Source organism: Onychomys torridus, chromosome 5 (genome assembly GCF_903995425.1).
Source record: "Onychomys torridus chromosome 5, mOncTor1.1, whole genome shotgun sequence".
NCBI classification, from domain to species: domain Eukaryota; kingdom Metazoa; phylum Chordata; class Mammalia; order Rodentia; family Cricetidae; genus Onychomys; species Onychomys torridus.
In genome coordinates this window covers 48,585,325-48,603,897 of record NC_050447.1, presented here as the reverse complement: position 1 = coordinate 48,603,897, position 18,573 = coordinate 48,585,325, and the positions used below count along the sequence as shown (strand labels likewise).

Below are 18,573 nucleotides of genomic sequence, written 5' to 3'. Positions count from 1 at the left end.
GTGGCGGGAAAGCCGCGGCTCAGGCAGGGCCTCTGAGACGCGGAGGGGTGGGAACGGACCTGTAGCGCTTACTCTTCATCATGGACGCAGCCGAGGTGGAGTTTTTGGCCGAGAAGGAACTGGTGACCATCATCCCGAACTTCAGTCTGGACAAGATCTACCTGATCGGGGTGAGGCGGGCAGGACGGGGCTGCGGCCATGGGGTCACGGACAGGTCACCGCTCCTTTCCACCTGGGGTCTGCGTTGTCCTTGCAGGGGGACCTGGGGCCCTTCAACCCCGGCTTACCCGTGGACGTGCCCCTGTGGCTGGCCATTAACCTGAAACAGAGACAGAAGTGCCGTCTGCTACCTCCAGAGTGGATGGATGTGGGTGAGCATTCCCGGGCCCGGTGGGCGGGCTTGTCCCTGGATCTGCCTCCTTCCTCGGTTCCGGGTTCCCGGACAGCCGGCATCAGTAGCTGTGCCAGTGGCTCTTTGGTGTGTAGTGTTTGTGATACTTCTAGTTCCTATTTGCATTTTAGATATTTAACTAGCCTTAAAGTCAAAGATGTGGACCCGGCGAGATGGCTCAGTGGGTAAGGGCACTTACGAGCAAAGCCTAAGAACCTGAGTTCAATCCCTAAAATTCACCGTGGGAGGAGAGAACGGGAGGAGTCCCGCCTTTGTCCTCTGACTTTCCAATGCACTCGACTGCACACAATACTAATAATTTTTAATTTAAAAATGGGGTAGAGATTTAACTTTTAAACAAGCATTTTAAAATTTTTCTTAGTGTTGTTTTGTTTTGTTTTTTCGAGACAGAGTTTCACCTGCTGTCCTAGAACTCATTCTGTAGACCAGGCTGGCCTGGAACTCACAGAGCTCCGACAAGTTTTGTTTCAATTAAGTATCAGTCAGCATGCTGGGAAATTCTGTTACAAAGACTGTGAAAATAGTGTGTCACTGTGTGGTTAGTTTTGTCAAATTGATACAAACTCAGGTCACCTGGGAAGAGAGAACCTCAACTGAGAAATTACCTCCATCCTACCGGCCTGTGAGCATGTCTGTGGGGCGTTTCCTTGGTTAATGATTGATATGGCAGGGCCCAGCCCACTATGGGTGTTGTCAACCTTGGACAGGTGGTGCTGAGTTGTATAAGAAGACAGGCGAGGCAGTCAGCAGACTTCCTCCGTGGTTCCTGTCTCTGTTCCTGTCCATCACAGTGATGGACTGTGATCAGGCCAAATAAACTTTTTCCTCCCCAACTTGGGTAATGGTATTTATCATGTCAACAGATAGCAAGCAAATTAGGACCGTCACCCTACAATGGGATATTATCCAGCCATGTAAAGGAATGGGCTTCTGATCCATGCTACAAGATGGATGAACCTGGAAAATCGGATGTTAAATAAAGAAGCCAAGCACAAAGGACTAGAGATTGTCTGATTCTGTTTATGTGAACTAGGTAGAACTAGACACAGAATAGTGACTGCTTAGGCAATGGGGGCTTGGGAGGGTCTGGAGGGGTTATGTTTTTTGGGGGGGGATGGTAATTTGAAATTGAATTGATGGTTGCACAACTCTTTGTTAAAAACTCTTTGTACAGTTGGAGTCAGAAGTGTGTGGTAGATTAAAGATGCCTGTGAAGATGTTAGGGAAAGAAGTCAACCATGAGCCTTTGCAGTCTTTTCTACTTTTATTTTTTTTTTAATTTTATAATTTAATTTAATTTTACATTTCAGCCACGTATTCCCCTGTCCTCCCTCCTCAGCCCTGCCCCCTACCCTCCCCCCAATCCACCCCACATTCCCATCTCTTCCAGGGCAAGGACTCCCCTGGGGATTCAGCTCAGCCTGGTAGATTCAGTCCAGGCAGGTCCAGTCCCCTCCTCCCTTCACCCAGGCTGAGCATAGTGTCCCAGCATAGGCCCCAGGCTTCAAAAAGCCAGCTTATGCACTAAGGACAGGTCCAGGTCCCACTGCCTGGGGGCCTCCCAAACAGTTCAAGCGAATGACTGTCTCACTTATCCAGAGGGCCCGATCCAGTTGGGGGCTCCTTAGCTATTGGTTCATAGTTCATGTGTTTCTACTAGTTTGGCTATTTGTCCCTGTGCTTTTTTTCCAATCATGGTCTCAACATCTCTCGCTCATACAATCCCTCCTCTTTCTTTCCTTTTTTTAAATTGTTTTTTAATTTTATAATTTAATTTTACATATTTCCTCCTTTTTTTAATTGGTGGGAGAGAGGTATATAGAGTTTGAAAATCCGCAGTGAGCTTTGATGGAGTCACCTGAGAAAACCTAGAAGAAAAGGCTTAGTCATGGTTCGTTTTGTTAACAGCTTGACAGACACACTTGGGAACAAGCACCCTCACTTGAGTCATCACCTCCATTAGACTGGCTTGTGGGCATGTCTGTTGGGCAATTTCTTGATGGATTTGGAGGGTCCAGCCCACTGTGGGTGGTGCCACCCCTACGCCAGCAGTCCTAGGCTGTACAAGCAAACTGAGCCAGCCAATAAACAGTCTTCCCTTGTAGTTCCTGTTGAGTCCCTACCCTGACTTCCCTCGATGGTAGACTTTGATCAATAAGCCAAATAAACCTTTTCATCCCCAGTTTGTTTTTGGTCATGGTGTTCATCATGGCAAAGGGAAGCAAACGGGCAGGCAGTTTAAACCAGGCTAGAGAGAGAGGTGCTTGAACTTTGCCTGTGTAAAGGAATAGATGGCTCTGATAGTCCTGAAACTGGGGAGCCCGTTCCTGTGCCTCGGTAGCACCTTAAGTCCCTCTAGGCCTGAATCCATTAGAGACCCATTACTAGTTTCAGCTGGTCAAGGCCCAAGGTTCGAGAGCCTGCAGAGTTCTGCGCTTTCGTTGTCTGGGCGTGGAGCAGTTAAGTGGTGCTGGTGCTGGGAGCCCATGCAGGAGGCCGTCTGCTCTGGGACTTCATGTCCATAGGATGATGTCATGCACTATGTTTCTCTGGCTTCTCTGGCGGATGTGTGGTTTGCAGTTGAACTTGTGACCACATGGGTCGTCACCTTGTTCTCCTGCCTAGGCACTCCCTCTGTGAGTACTCTATGCCTCTGCTCACCCATTCTGCGGGTATTTGGGTTACTTGCCATTTATAGATACTTTTATTTTATATGTATGGGTCATGTGCATCACATGCATACAGTGCCTTTAGAGACCAAAAGAGAATATCTGATCCCCTGGAGCTGGGGTTATGAGCTGCTGCATGAGTGCTGGGATCAAAACCCAGGTCCTCTGTAGGAGTAGCAAGTAACTCTGAATTGCTGAGCCGTCTCTCCAGCCCCCTAGTTCCTAGTTTTCAAAATCATTGTGTCTGTGTGTCTGCACATGTGTCATGGCACACACGTGAGCAGAGGACAGCTTGTTGAGGAGTCAGTTCTGTCCTTCCACTGTGTCCACCTTCATCAGGCTTGCTGACAGGCACCTTTATCTACTGGACCATCTCATCCAGGTTATTCCCTTTTTTACTATTTTCAGTGAGACTGTTGGAATTTTCTTGTCCAAGTCTTTCTATAAATAGTTGTTTCTCTTTGATTTGAGACAGGGTCTCATGTGACCCAGGCTGCTCCATACTTGTTGTGTGTTAAGAATGAGCTTAAGGGGTTGGGGATTTAGCTCAGTGGTAGAGCGTTTGCCTAGCAAGCGCAAGGCTCTGGGTTCGATCCTCAGCTCCAAAAAAAAAAAAAAAAAAAAAGAATGAGCTTAAACTGCTAATCCTGCCTCTACCTCCCATGTTGCTGAGTTACAGGTGTCTGTGCTATGCCGCCTGACTTAATTTTTCTTTTCTTAGGCAGATAGATACAGCCTGTTGGGGACTGGGGCCACAAGACAGATGATGCTTAAGTTTTTTGTTTTGTTTTGTATTTTAAGAGTGTTCTGCATGGACATGCATGCCATAAGAGGCCATCATATCCTATTACAGATGGTTGTGAGCCACCATGTGGTTGCTGGGAATTGAACTCGGAACCTCTGGAAGATCTTCCAGTGTTCTTAACCGCTAAGCCATCTCTCCAGCCCGATGCTTAAGGTTTTTTTTTTTTTTTTTTAAGATTTATTTATTTATATACACAGTGTTCTGTCTGCATGTATGCCTGCAAACCAGAAGAGGGCACCAGATCTCATTACAGATGGTTATTAGCCACCATGTGGTTGCTGGGAATTGAACTCAGGACCTCTGGAAGAACAGTCAGTGCTCTTAACCTCTGAGCCATCTCTCCACCCCTCCCCCTTGCTTAAGTTTTAAGAAGCTGCTAGCCAGTCCTGCTGAGTATTGAAACATTAGAATTCCAGAGAAATGTAGATGAGATCATATTGTCCCACATCCTGGCCAGAGGGTTGGCATCGCCAGTCTTCCTGATTGGTGAAGACATTGAACAGATGTGTTTTGTTATCTGACTCAAGGGTAGGAAGTAAAATAATCCCATGCAGTGGGTCCAGTTCAGTGGCGGACTGCCTGCCTGGCGTGCATGAAGTGTGCAGGAAAAATTGAATCACTGCTTTCATGGAGATGGGCTGAGGCTACTTGAAGCTGGCCTGGGTGCTTTCTAGGGAGCAGTAGCAGGCTATCCTGAAGGTCTGTGTGGAGGAGAACAAGAAGAGATGGTGCTAAGGCAGGCCCAGCTGTGGCTGGAGGCTCAGCTCTTCTTCAATGGAATCACTGTTTTCTGAGGTTGGTGGAGCATGGGGCAGTGAGGGGGCCCAGGGTGTGGTCTGAGCTTACCATCTTGGGGATGCTGGATAGCTGTCCAGGAGGAAGTCATGTGAACAGTGGAACATAGAGGCAGAAGTTGGAGAAGTATTCCAGGTGTGCTGGGCCTCCCCTTGGGCAGATGAGATGGCTGGAGTTTGAGCCTAGGCTGTGGAGAGGACTCACCCACTGAGCTCTGGACCCCAGCACCAAGAGGTCACAGGGAATTGGCTACAGGCACTAGTAGAGGGAAGTTAGGTCAGAAGAAGGTTCAGGGGTAGTGGTGACGTCAGACACAGCGTCCTTCCTGAGAGGTGCGTGCAAGACATCTAGTCTTAAGATACAAGCACCCCACATTGTTTTTATGCACTGTCCTCACTTACTGGCCATGTAGGCAATACCAGTGCCTGGTCAGATTGTAAGATTAAAAATGTTTTCTTTGGAGTTGGGGATTTAGCTCAGTGGTAGAGTGCTTGCCTAGCAAGCGCAAGGCCCTGGGTTTGGTCCTCAGCTCTGGCAAAAAAACAAAAACAAAACAAAGCAAAAAAACTTTTTTCTTGGGGCTGGAGAGATGGCTCAGTGATTAAGAGTACTGGCTGCTCTTCCAGAGGTCCTGAGTTCAATTCCCAGCAGCCACATGGTAGCTTACAACCATCTATAATGGGACCTGATGCCCTCTTCTGGCATGCAGGCATACAGACAGACAGAACACTCATATATATAAATAAATACAAATTTCAAAAAAAAAAAAAAATGGTTTCTCAGCCAGGAGGAGTGGCACATGCTTTTTTTCTAAAATTTTATATATATATATATATATATATATATATATATATATATATATTTTTTTTTTTTTTTTTTTTTTTTTAAGTTTTTTTCATTTTTACATACCAGCGCCAGTTCCACCTCCCTCCCACTCTACCCCCATCCACTCCTCAGAGTGGGTAAGGCCTCACATGGTAGTCGACAAAGTCTGGCATACCACGTTGAAGGGGAGCCTAGCCCCTCCTCATTGTATCAAGGCTGAGCAAGGTATCCCAGCACAGGGAATGGGCTCCAGAAAGCCAGGTCATGCACCTGGGACAAGTCCTGACCCTGCTGCCAGGGACCCTACAAACAGATCAAGCCACATAGCTGTCACCCACATTCAGCAGGCCTACTTGGGTCCCATGCAGGTTCCTGAGCTGTCAGTCCAGGGTGAGTGAGCTCCGACTAGCACAGGTGAGCTGTCTCTGTGGGTTTCCCCATCATGATCTTGACCCCCTCTTCTTTTTTTTATTTTTTATTTATTTTTTTGAGGCACACGCTTTTAATCCCCGCATTCTGGAGGCAAAAGCAGATGGATTTCTGAGTTCAAGGCCAGTCTGGTTTACGGAGCAAGTGCCAGGACAGCCAGGGCTACACAGAGAAACCCTGTCTTGAAAAACAAAACAAAATGTGTTTTCTCTTTGTTATGGTGATGGTGAAACGCACTAACCTCTATGTTTCAGAGAAACTGGAACAGTTGCGAGATCAGGAGCGGAAGGAGGAGACATTCACCCCAGTGCCCAGCCCGCACTACATGGAGATCAGCAAGCTCCTGCTGAATCAGTGAGTCAGCCCACGAGGCCGTGCATGCCCTCATAGGTGACCTGGAGGAGGTGTCTCCATGCAGGGGGACTAGGCTATCTCTCTGTTCTCCTGCTCCTTCTCTCCCCACCTTGGATTCTGTACATTCCAGGCCTGTCACTTGTCACTGGGTTGCAATGTAGCCACTGTCACTCCAGCAGCAACATCTTTTTCTGGAACTGCACATTAGTCCAACTGAGTGAAAGTGTATGGAGCTGGGTTCCCTGTGTCTGTCACAGGAGTGGCCAAGGGCCTCATGTGGGCCTTGGTTTTGAGCTATAGAGATGTGCCCTGGCAAGCTCTGGGTTTATGCACCCACATCTGCCCCAGCTCTCTGTCTTCTGGATCCTTCCTCATGTGGTGGCCAGGTTGCTTGGTGCTACCCAGTCTGTAACTTCTAGCTTTAGTCTTAGGTCGTGTGCTCGGAGCAGTCACAGCTGGCAGGTGTTCCTGCCCCTTCTTTCACAGCCTCCTGTGCTCTGTAGGTTTATGATCCCCGGGGATCTGCAGACCAGGTTTGTTTGTTGCTATGGGGTCGTGCTTGATTGCTTAAACTGGTCCTGAGCTCCGGGCTTCAGTGGTCCTCCTGCCTATCGTGTCTGCAGAGCTCTGCCCCGGCATTTTCTACAGCACAGTTGTGTAGTCTTCCGTATGGCTGTGCCATTATGCAGCCTGTACTGGATGGGCAGGACTGTCCCCACAGGCTTCAGAAAGGTTTGGTGACTGAGAGTGGTAGATGCTCAAACATAACTTAGTGAGCTTCCAGCTAGAGTGAACCTCTCAGCTGGTGCAGAGCAGAACTGTGCTCTTAGAGCAGCTGGACAGTAGGGACGTGTGTCATTGCTTTGTCCAAAGGTGAACTCGAGGGGTGGGAGGCTGTAGCTCACTCATTCCTTCTACAGTATACTTACTGTTCTAAACACGGCCACATGGCCTGAGTTCCTGTTCGGTAGGGAACCAATGTGGCCCTGTGAACCGCTCATGGAACTGCTGTACAGTCCATGCCTTTGGGGGTCCTTGGGGCCTAGCAAGGCCTAGCAAGGTGGGGCCAGAGAAGGCACTTGAGGAACGCCAGCTTGAGCAGAGCAGCAGACCGTTCCGAGGAGCAGGGAGAGGGCAGCAGTGTAGGAGGAGCTGGAAAGTACTGTGGTTCTGTGTGCTTGAGGGTATGGGGGCTGGGGGGTGAGGGTGGTACATGATGGGCCATGGAGACACAGATCCTGTGGTGATGGGGAGGCCAAGGGAGGTGTGGTGTTTTCAGGGGTCTGAGAGAGACTGGTAGTCTAGGAAAGGAGAGAATCTGGATGCATGACTAGGAACCAGGCTGGTGCTACCAGTATAGAGGACTGTTTCTTGACGTTCTGTGTATTATGAGCTCTACCAAGAACCTTATTGTTGTCCAGATGGGTGTGGTAGCACACTCTTAATTCCATCACTGGGTAGGAATGGAGGGTAGAGACAGATGAATCTCTGAGTTCCAGTTTGGTCTACTTTAGGAGTTCCAGGCCACCCAGAGCCATACAGGAAGATTGAGTCTTTTAAAACAACAACAAAAACAAAACCTTACTGTGTAATTTAGTTAAGGAACCAAATTAAAATTTTTTTAGCTGGACAGAGGTAGTGTACATCTTTAACCTCAGTACTCAGAGCCAGAGGTAGTCAGATTTCTGAGTTCAAGGCCAGCCAGGGCTACATAGAGAAACCCAGGCTAGGGGGAAAAAAAGCAACAACCCCTCCCCCCCCAAGAAAAACTAAATAAACTAAAATATAAATAGAAATTTAAAAGGACATTTCTTTTGTGGATACATTCAGAGGACACTTTCAGGAACTGGTTCTCTCCTCCTATCATGTGAGTTCCAGAGATTGGATTCAGATTGTCAGGTTTAGCTAGATACCTTTACCTGCTGAGCCATCTTGATGGTCCAGGAACCCAGTTTACTTTGTTCTCTAGTTCACTTGATAAGGATCTGGGGTTCTTTGTCCTCTTCTGTTCAGAGCATAAGATCTGAACGCTTGTGTTCATAATTCAGTTCACTGCATACCTCTGTACTGCAAACCTGCGTACCACTCCTGAGCTGACTAGCACATGGAGAGCACCTAGTGATGGGCTCCATGAGCCGTCTGCCTCTGTCTTGTGTGAACTTCTTTCTTCAAAGGTTGGCTTCAAGTATGTCGTAAAGGAAAGTTGTTACAACTGCTGACCTTAAACTCTCTGTAGACACCGGCTGCTTTGAGACTTTGCTCTGCTCTGTGAGTTTTGTAACCTGTGCTCCCCACAGCAGCAGTCCTGCCTCTCAGCCCTTTGTGAGGCTAGAGACGCACTTAAAGGTTAGCACAAAGCCTGCCCTCTTCTTCCCTGGTGGTGCTGGGTAGTGAGCCTACGTCATCGTAAAAACAAGGATCTGCTGAGTTAGCCAGCCATGAGATAGTTACACAGCAAAGGGTGTTGTTACCCTAAAGGGGGTGTCCCATCAGCCTAATTTTCCACTATCCTTTTAAAGACGTATGTTTGTTTTTAACTACATGTGTATGTATGTCTGTGTGAGGGGATTGTGCATGTATGTGCCCAAGGAGACAAGAAGAGGGTGTTGGAGCTCTTAGAGCTAGAATTACAGGGGATTGTAGACCACCCCATGGAGGTTTCTGGGAACTGATTGGGTCCTTTGCAAGAGTAGTATGAGCTCTTAACTGCTGAACCATCTCTAGCCCCCTCCAAAGTGTTATTGATTTGAAGATTTATTTTTATTGTGTCTGTGTGTCGGTATGTGCATGTGAGTGCATGTGGGTGCCCTGAGAGGCCAGAGATATGGGATTACCTTGGAGCTGGGGTTAGAGGTCATTTTGCCCCACCTGGCATGCATGCTAGGAACCAAATTGTGTCCCCCTGCAAGAGCATTGTGTGTGCTAATTACCGAGCCATCTCTAGCCTGTGTTGTTGCTATGGAGTCTCACACTATACTCCATGTCCAGGTATTCTCCTGTCTCAGCTTCCTCAGTGCCGGGAGTATAGTCACCACTCCTGACTTTCAGTATTTCACTTTTTAGGTCTGTCATTCTGTGTAGCCACTGACCATGGACAGTGAGCATGAATGAAAACACTGGGTGCCAAGCTTACCTGCCCACATGCCAACTACCGAGGAAAGAACAGAGCCCAGGGCTCTACCAAGTCTGTGCAAGGCTTTTTTTCCCTTCCCTCCTTGAAACAGGGTCTCTAGCTGTGTATCTCAGCCTTGAATTTGTAATTCTCCTGCCTCAACCTTCTGAGTGCTAAGGTTACAGCCATGTGCTACCACCCCTAGCTCGTCAAGCTCTATCTCTAAAGATTTGTTTGTGTACACGTTTGGATGGGGCTGTGTGTCTGCCACAGGTGTTGGGGCTATGGTTTATAAGCAGTTGTGAGCTGCCTGGTGATACCAGTCAGTCCTCCGGAAGAGGTGGCACTAACTGCAGGGCTGTTTGGCCTGCCCCCAAGCTGTGGTTTTGAAGCAGCTACTGCTGTCTTGTTGGGTAAGCCTACCAAGTGCCTGTCTGTTTTGCCTTTGTCTATCTATCAGTGCTTCTGACAACATCCCCAAAGCAGACGCCATCCGGACACTCATCAAAGATCTCTGGGACACACGCATGGCCAAGCTCCGGGTGTCTGCTGACAGCTTTGTTCGGCAGCAGGAGGCACATGCTAAGGTACGCATGGCCCTCCTGTCCCCACCTTGTGCCAGTGGGCACTGCCAGTCAGTGTGAATGCTTTCAGGGAGTTGTCAGGGCATCCTGCCTGCTCAGCCATGTAAGCAAGGATTTGAAGTTGTGCTTTGAATGGTAGCTCATGGGGACCTAGGGCATGGCTCTTGGTAGAGAGCTTGCCTGGTATGCCAGGGTACTGGGCTTCATCCTCAGCACCCAGGAACAAACAACTCATCAGTGTATAAGCTTCTGTTCAGTTGAGTTTGGCTTTAAGGTCAAAATTTCCTCTGCCCATCTGCTTTTCATTTCAGCTGGATAACTTAACCTTGATGGAGATCAACACAAGTGGGACCTTCCTCACCCAGGCACTTAATCACATGTACAAACTCCGCACAAACCTCCAGCCCTCCGAGAGCACACAATCTCAGGACTTCTAGCCACAAGCCTGTGGTGTGCAAACCCTTGCTGTCTGCTGCTGTCCAAGCTCTGGACTTAATAGGCAATCAGCTCTGGAAGCATGTGATGGTGGAGAGATGGGAGTGGACACTGGTGGAAGCCATGAGTTTGCTATTCATTACTTTCAGAACTCAGCAAGTTCAACTTCCACCGAGTGTCGAAGCCACCAGCTTTCCCCTCCTGAGGAGAGATCAAGCCTGTGGCCCATGATTTCTCTAACAAGCATGGACTCCTGCACGCCATGCCCAGCAATGTTCAGGCCAGTTTAGTTCAGTGTCTTCAAGTTTGACCTGTGAAAGCTGTATTTAGTTGAGAATTGGGGGGAGGCGTGGTGGTGCTAATATAAAAAGACTTTCCTCTTAATGTGATTTAGATTTTATTTTTTGGGATGTTGTCAGAAATTACAGCAATATATTCATAAATACCTAATTACTACATTCAACAAATAATATTACAATACAGTTAATTCAAACAAGTACACTTAGAACGGGTTTAATTTCACAGCATCTAAACTGCCCCCAGAGTGACCGAGCACCCATCCTCCTTCCTGCCTGGGTCCACTGCCCGAGCAGCGAAGTGTAGGGCACACACAAGCACAGAACCAGTGAGATGCCTCCTCAAGTCAAGGCAGCCTCTAGGTTTAAGCACTGGATCAGACAGTGGGGACAGGCTACGGCAAGTAGTGAAGTCAAGCTTGAGTACTTGAAAGAGTACAGACTGCTGCTAAGTGGCTAACGCACACCTTGGAGGTGCTGAGCCTGCTGTGCGGGCCATCTCCATGCTGGGTCCTGGACATCTGTGGGCAGGGGTGGGAGGCAGCTAGTTTGCAGTTCAGTGTAACTGAGATCTGGCAGTGCTGTGAGCATGGCTGCGTTTCCCCACTGTTAGGACAAGGTTCCTTGTAACACTCTGGGGACCCTAGCAGTACAATCTGGTGTGATGATACTAGTTGGAGGTTTTTGAGATACCATGTACTGAAGTACTGACAGTCCTATCTTAGTCATATCAGTTTGGCTCTAATGATGTGCAACAATTTTCTTTTTAAAGATCTGATCAAATATAGAACCATGGGATCTAACACTGGACTGTCCATCACAAGCTTGGTGAATTCCCAGCCAGGACACAGGGCAACTATCCCTTGGAGGTCAAGTGGGAAGGCACAGTCAAGGTCTGGGATTCTCATGTACATACTAGTTTTACAGTCCGTCCTGGAGCAGATCTGTAGTGGGTAAAGGTTGAAGAGACCTCGGGGACTATGTGCAGTACCTGGAAGGGAATGCTAAGTTTTCAGCTACATCAGTGTCTCAGACTGTGGGATGGAGAACTGTGTGTGTGGTGGGAGTGGCACTTGCCTGCCACTTTACTGGCTTGTACCTGGTTCTGATTGTCACGTCACTGTGAGCACGGGAATATTCAGGGCTTCACAGGTAGGCAAGGGCATTTGGAAGGGACATAGGCATTGCCAGGTCAGTGGCTCAGCTTGTGCCCCAGGCCGACCTGGGAAGTTAGCTCTTGCATTGGGTCACATACTCAGCCAGGGAAGTCCTGTGAGATAACGGGAGGGGCGGTGTGTGCAGTCTTAAGTTATGGGGTCTACTTTCCCCAAAGCCATTACCAAGAAAGCAGATTAGCAAAGCTTCCAGTCTTCAGTGTGGAGTTTAGCCTGGGATAGGAACACTAAGGTGTGAGCGCAAGCAGCATTTAATTGGGAACTTGAGTAACACTGTCCCAGGGCATGCAGCCTCTGCTCACCTGTAGACCATCCCCAACTGGCTGTAGGGCAGAGGCCTCGGCGCCACCTCTCCTGTTTCTCCTGTGCCAAGGGAGGTACTTTTTGACTGCTAGCAATACTGTTGGCGCGTTCGTGTCTCAGTTTGCTAATGACTACAAGATTCTTGGCAGGGGGACAGAGCAAACTGGGGGTGGCTGGTGGGCAGGACCTGCCAGTGAGCTGCTCTGGAGAGCCATTAAGCCTGGTAGCCAAGGGTAGGCTCAGCCTCTTCTCCTGGAGTGACAGCCACAAGCTCTGACAGGAAGAGGTTCTCTTTCAGGTTAGCTGGTCGGCCCTGACTGAGGAGCTGAAACTGGAAAGGGAGACGAGCCCTCTGCCATAGCTGTGCCTGTCACGAGAGCTCAGCTCCACGGCTTTACCTCCTGTGGGTCACTCACGATCTGAACAGCTGGCTAGCCCCAGATGCCCTCAGCCCTGCTGTATGGGATGCCGCACAGGTGAGCTCCTCTACTTTCTACAACTTTAGCATTTTAATGTCCTGACCAGCAGCAGCACAAACACTAAAAGCAGGTTGGTTTTTTTTTCCTTTAACCAGAAAAAAACAAAAACGGAAAAAAAAAAAAAAACAAAACAAAACAAAGGAAACCCCCAAACAGGAAAAACAAACAAAATTCCCCAAACCACATATTAAAAATGGCAGGCTTTTTATAACAATAATTAAAGTAATAAAAACATACAAAACTTTGTTTTTTTTTTTTTAATATATACACAGTACAAGGCTGAAGCACCTTTGACTTTTCTCTCAAAACATGTTTGTATGAAAACGCCACACACTGCGATAGCAGTCCAGTGGTGGGCTATCTGTGGACAGCTCCACTCTTCTTCCCCAAGGACAACAAGGTGCCTTCGGGTGTGGGTTTGCCCTTTTCCCAAGAGCTGTTCCAGGAGAAGCCTGCCTAGCTCGCGTGCTCCTAGGACGATGGCGCAGGAAGGTGACTGATAGGGCCCTCTGCTGTACACACCCAGCCTTCTCAGCGCAAGTTAGTCTTGCCCCGGGAGGAAGAGGCTAACCCCCAGGGCCGCAGCAAGAGCAAGCGGGGCTGTCCTGGCACAGCATCACCAGAACTACCAGCTGGCTCTCCTTCAGCCACATGCATGGTGGGCCTCAGGGCAGGAGAAAGAGAACGTGGGGAAGGAGGGGTAACACCGCCAGTCAGAAGGAGAAACGGAGTCTTAGCTGAGACGGGTGACTGCATTACACTGGAGTCAGGGTGACGACGTCCTTTCTGGAGCCTGGAATTCTTCGCTTCATGCATGGCACGTTCTCAATTTGTGAGCTTCAAACCTCCCAGTGAAAAATATTAAATATTCAAGGTAATAAAATAGATACTATTTCTATGCTATAGGTTCAGCCTAGCGCAAGGGAAACCGTCACCTCGGATATCCCTTAAAGTAGCCCCTAGGCCAGTGCATGGTGGGCAAGGCAAGGCACTTCCGTAAGTGGTCCAGCTCCGCCTGGAGCCGCTCCCGCTCCGAGACCATCTTCTGTTTCTGACTCCGAAGCTCCTGTGGAGAAGATGTGCATTAGAACACCATTGGTACATACACCAGTGAGTGACCTGGAGACTGCTAGAGTGGTCTTCCAGCATCATGTACGCCTAAAGACCCAAACTCTGAATCCCAGGTCTGACCAGCCCTGCACATGTCCCCCTTAATGCCACAGGAACTTTTGTGTGTGTGGCCTTGGCTGGCCTTAAACTCTGATCCACCTGCCTCTGCCTCCCAAGTGCTGGGATTGAAGGCGTGCTTGTGCCACCGCCCCGCAAAATCTTTACTTCTGAAACAGGATCTCACTATGTGGCCCAGGCTGGCTTCACACTGGCAGATCTGCCTGCCTCCTGGGATTAAAGCATGTGCTACCACGCCTGGCATTAAGTTTTGAATTCTTAAGAGCAGACTTCTCTGGGGGTGCCTGACTCACCGCCATGCTGTGAGAGAGCTGTTCTGCAGTCAGGCTGAGGCTGTAGTTCTGTGCCTCCAGCCGCCGGCACTGTGTCTGTAACACCTGCCGCTCCAGGTTTTGCTCTGAAAAAACAAGAGGTGGCAATGCATCATCTTTGTATGAGGCTGTGTGTCTTCAACTGTGCAGCGTGTTCTTAGCTGCGCCAACTAACTGATCAAGATACCTCCACCTCAGTGCAGTGGGGGAAACCTGGAGTCAAAAGGCAAGTTTAGAGTTTGGGGAAACTAGGTGAATTAATGGCCTCAATGTGTTTTTTGTTTTTCAAGACAGGGTTTCTCTATGTAGTTCTGTGGTGCCTGTCCTGGACTAGCTCTGTAGACCAGGCTGGCCTGGAACTCACAGAGATCTATCTGCCTGGCTCTGCCTCCCGAGTGCTGGGATTAAAGGCGAGCACCACCACTGCCCAGCTTGTGTGTATTTTTTAAACCAAGTTGTTGGTGATGATGGTGGTGACAGTTTATGCTGTTAGAATAAAGGGCCAGACGGGGTTGGGGATTTAGCTCACTTGCCTAGCAAGCACAAGGCCCTGGGTTCAGTCCTCAGCCCTGGGGGAAGAAAGAAAAAGAAAAAAGAAAAGGGCCAGAGTAATTGGCGAATCTCTGCTTTACCAAGACACTGTACTATCCAGAGCGCTTCAGTCAATGACAAATGACCACAACAGACTGACTTTACAAAAATGGTCATCAATGATGGAGCAATCACAGTATGAACAAGTCATCTCAAGAGGGGAAAATAAACCTGGCAGGGGAAAAGCTTAGGTTGTCACAAGTTTCACAACCAAGACAAAAGCCCCACGACCCAGGTCCCGGGTGACGCAGTAACAGTGGCAAGACATGCCTGTTAGGGTCAGACTGTCGGTGCTGAGCACAGCTGAGACTCCTGTCAAGTGCTGACACAAGCACTCGGCAAAGCTCAAGCCCCAGAGAGAGCCGTGCTTGTGTTGCCATGGAGACTGAACTGCTGAGTTTGAGGGCCAGTTCTCCCTTCCCTGGGACGGAGCGAACACCCTAGCAGGGTTATTGTCGGGGAGTCAGTTGACAAGATCCTGAGATTCACACAGCTAAGAACAAGCCAGGGTGGTTCCACAGAGATACTTCTGCCAGATGCAGATGGAACCTCAGAATGACAAGGACAGCACAGGGCAGTGTCCCAATGGCCTTCCAAAGACCTACTGTCCCCACACCCAGTATGGGAGCATTTCTCTACTCCAATTCAAAACCATCTGAGATGCTACCGGGTCCTGTTTCTGCATGCCTTAGAACAGAAACAGGTGCAGGGGCAGTGCACAGTAAATCCATAATCCCAAAATACAGGGCAGGAGGAAAAGGCAGCCACTTGGGGAGGGGCCCAGGCTACCTGTGTGTCAGTTGGTATTTGCTTCAGAAATACCTTCCAAGGAGGTGTAGTAGCAGACACAATATTTACAGCTCAGTCATATGCCAAAACAATAAAGCTAAGTAAGGTATGGAAGGAGGTAACCGGCAGCTAGGTTAGGCCAAAGGCAGCGTGGCACCAAAGACAGTGCACTGGGTCTCTGGATGCTGGGGAGACAGGTAAGGAGTAGTAGACATGGGCATGAGAGCGGTGCTGCCCCCGCCCCGACTTCGTGAAGGCAGCAGAGTGAGGTGTGCTGGGGTATGTGACTCAGGCTGATATCAGGGAGAGCATCTGGAAACTTCAGAGGTAAGGTGAGCTGCAAAGTGTCCAAGCGCCTTCAGTGTGGGCTCATAAGCATGGTAAATCAGGACTGGCCAGAGCTCAGCTACATATACAAACTAGGCAACATTCTGCCATCCTCCTTGAGCAGGGCCTCAGGGCTAGGGTATGAGCTATACCATAAGCCCACCCTGCAAGAAAATCAATGTCTCAGCACCATGACTCGGGCAGCGCTCAACTATCAAGTGGTCCAGACTTGCTGATTACCCCTCCCCCCAAGCCCCTACCTTCTATGTGTTCCTGGTAAGCTTCAAAGATTGCCTCAATCCCTTGCCACGGGCGCCTGGGGGCTTCCTCAGCTTCCTCCTCACTGTCATCCTCGTTGTCCTCCTCAGAGTCCTGGTCCACCTCTTGCATAGGGGGGCCCTTCCTCCCAGCAGGGGGCTCCTGTTGTCCATTGTGCTGGGGCAAAGGGACCCGGCTAGAGGACTGCAGCTCAGGAATGTTGTAGTGGACTGCTGTGTCGACCTTGTGGTTCTGCTCTGCAGACAGCACAGCTGAGCTCCCTGGGGATGAGAAAATACGGATCTTGAGTGTAGGGGCTGATCTGAAAGTCACCCATGGGCACATCTACAACTCTGTAAGCATGGTCTCCTTCATGAGGGCAGAGGTGTTCCCTGAGCAGGGCTAGGGATTGTCCCTCTAACAAGAGGTGGCTCAGCCCTGCTGGTGGCCTCACTTGAAAACTATTCAGTAATACATGCCCCTTAGATGCCACTTGAAAGCGCCCCTCCATCCTAAGGAGCAGGGAGCAATCTGCTGCTGCTAGCCAAAGCACCATCTTTCCAATAAATTCACAAAGACCCAGTTAGCATGCCTCTCCTGGGGGCTTTTCCTCATAGGCGAGGCGACATGAGGCCAGAGGTTTTCTTCCTCCGTTGCTCTCAGTTTTGTTTAGTCTGGCTGGCCAGCAAGCTTCAGGAATGCTGTCCCTGCCTCCAGTCAGCCACCTGAGCTCCCGCCTTTGCTCCCTGGGCCCCAGCCGCAGAGTCTCTGACACGGTCTCTGAGCTCAGCCTTTATAGCCCGGTGTGAAGGCCTTAAACATGGACTGGACACGATGACTGAATCATTCCTGCTGGGTCTACAAACACTCATTTCCCCTGGGGGAGCGGGGCAGGAAAACTGCTGTCCCTATAATCACTGGGTCCTGGGGGGTGGACACACAGTACCTTGGCAAAGGAGCAGAGAGATATTTCCAAGTGAGGTGAAGTTAGGAAGGCCCCTGCTGTGGACTGCACATGCAGAGGACATTTGCTTTTGGCTTTACTGAACTGTCACTTGCTAAATAAGGGGTGTAGTTCTTGGGCAGGTGCATTAGGTCCTACTACAAGTCTGAAAGTGACTGAGGCTCCCCTCACCCACCCCATGCCCAGTGATGACCTCTAAGTGTTTCACAGACATTAGGGTTTGAAAGGCACTATTACCATGTGATTGGCCTGTGTCGCCCAGCACTATGAATGGGTGACAGGGGACAGGTGGCCTATTACCTTTATGCTTCTGGAGAGCCTTCTGTGTAGACTGCAGGACAGACTCATGGAACTGATGGGCAAACTCTTCTGCCGTGAAAGGCTCCCAAGGCTTGCTCTTCCCGTTGATGCTGTGGGACAACGGCACAGGGATGTCCTTGGGCGAGGCGCCCCGGAGATAACGAAGCATGCTCAGGCTCTTCTTGCCCCCGGGGGCCTCACTCAGCCTGGCCTTCTCACCGCTGATAGGAGCGGCCTCCTGGACTCTCAAGAGCTCCTGGGGCCGGAGCTGTTCCAGTCTCCCAGTCTCCATGGCCTTCGGGACATCGGACAAGGAGGCAGGGACACCAGCAGGTTGATCCGTCTCCAGAGGAGCTGGCTGTGTGGCTGATTCTTTGAGAGACAGAAAATGAAGGAAACGTTATTATAAGATGTGGGAAAACAGGCACAAGGACCCTGCTGACCTCTAGAGCTGACATTAGCAGACAGACCAGTGTGTGCACCCCTATGTTAACACTATGCATGAGGCTAGAGTCTGCAGAGTAGCACGTTAGCAGCAAGTCCAACTGTGAACAGTTCCCAGGGGACAGGTAGAGAGAGCAGTAGGAAGCGCTGAGAAGGTGGGAGTAACTTCATCCAACTTAGAGAGAGCAGGTGAAGAGACAGCAAGAGATGGGACCCCAAGGCTTCAGTTTTCTTCAGCCAGGAGCAGCAGAGAAGAGTCAGAGAGCAGGTGCTGGAGAGTCTGGAGAGGCATGCAGGATCTGCAGTGAAGCCTCCTCTGGGGAGGGACAGCACTCCGGGGGCTTCAGGCCCATCCTCTGGGGAGCGACAGCTACTGCCCATGAACTTCATGCCCACCTTCTAATTTGCCTTGTGTCCTAAGGCCCTCTCAACCAGGATGGTGGTGGACCACACAAGAAGGATGGAGAGAAACCCAGCTTTCAGTAGGTCAAATTCACCATGAAGACGAGACTTGGAGTGCCACCTCTAGCCCTGTGGCCCGAACTAGAGGTCGCTGGAAGGCGGGATGTCCTTCCCTTACCACTCAGGGAGATGGTAGGACTGTCCCTCGCAGAATTTGTCACCGAGGCTGCCACTGCTGCTGACAGTGCCCTCTGCTTCATGGCACGGAGCATTTCAACAAGCCTCTCTTTGTCTGTGAGGAAAGCAGTCCGAGGTTAGCAGTACTT

At 49.7% G+C, this 18,573-nt stretch overlaps 2 protein-coding genes across 9 annotated transcripts in view; one reads left to right on the top strand and one right to left on the bottom strand.

The window, feature by feature from the left end:
- Gins2 (GINS complex subunit 2) lies at positions 1–10,935 on the top strand. The gene is made up of 5 exons (XM_036187918.1): positions 1–170; positions 257–371; positions 6,190–6,289; positions 9,862–9,988; positions 10,297–10,935. Exons 1-5 carry the CDS (start codon positions 81–83, stop codon positions 10,420–10,422), a joined length of 558 nt encoding a protein of 185 aa, XP_036043811.1. The 5' UTR covers positions 1–80; the 3' UTR covers positions 10,423–10,935.
- A 1,889-nt stretch (positions 10,936–12,824) lies between these two features.
- Positions 12,825–18,573, bottom strand: part of Gse1 (Gse1 coiled-coil protein) — a 340,277-nt gene continuing 334,528 nt past the window's right edge. For 7 of the 8 annotated variants that reach the window (XM_036187548.1, XM_036187551.1, XM_036187552.1 and 4 more), the window contains 5 exons: positions 18,426–18,539; positions 17,402–17,773; positions 16,140–16,418; positions 14,155–14,258; positions 12,825–13,739 (listed from right to left, as the gene is read on the bottom strand). In XM_036187548.1, coding sequence (XP_036043441.1) covers positions 13,605–13,739; positions 14,155–14,258; positions 16,140–16,418; positions 17,402–17,773; positions 18,426–18,539 — 1,004 coding nt within the window. In that variant the 3' untranslated portion in view covers positions 12,825–13,604. The remainder of the gene's footprint in view (positions 13,740–14,154; positions 14,259–16,139; positions 16,419–17,401; positions 17,774–18,425; positions 18,540–18,573) is intronic. The other variant, XM_036187549.1, reaches the window with a different exon arrangement.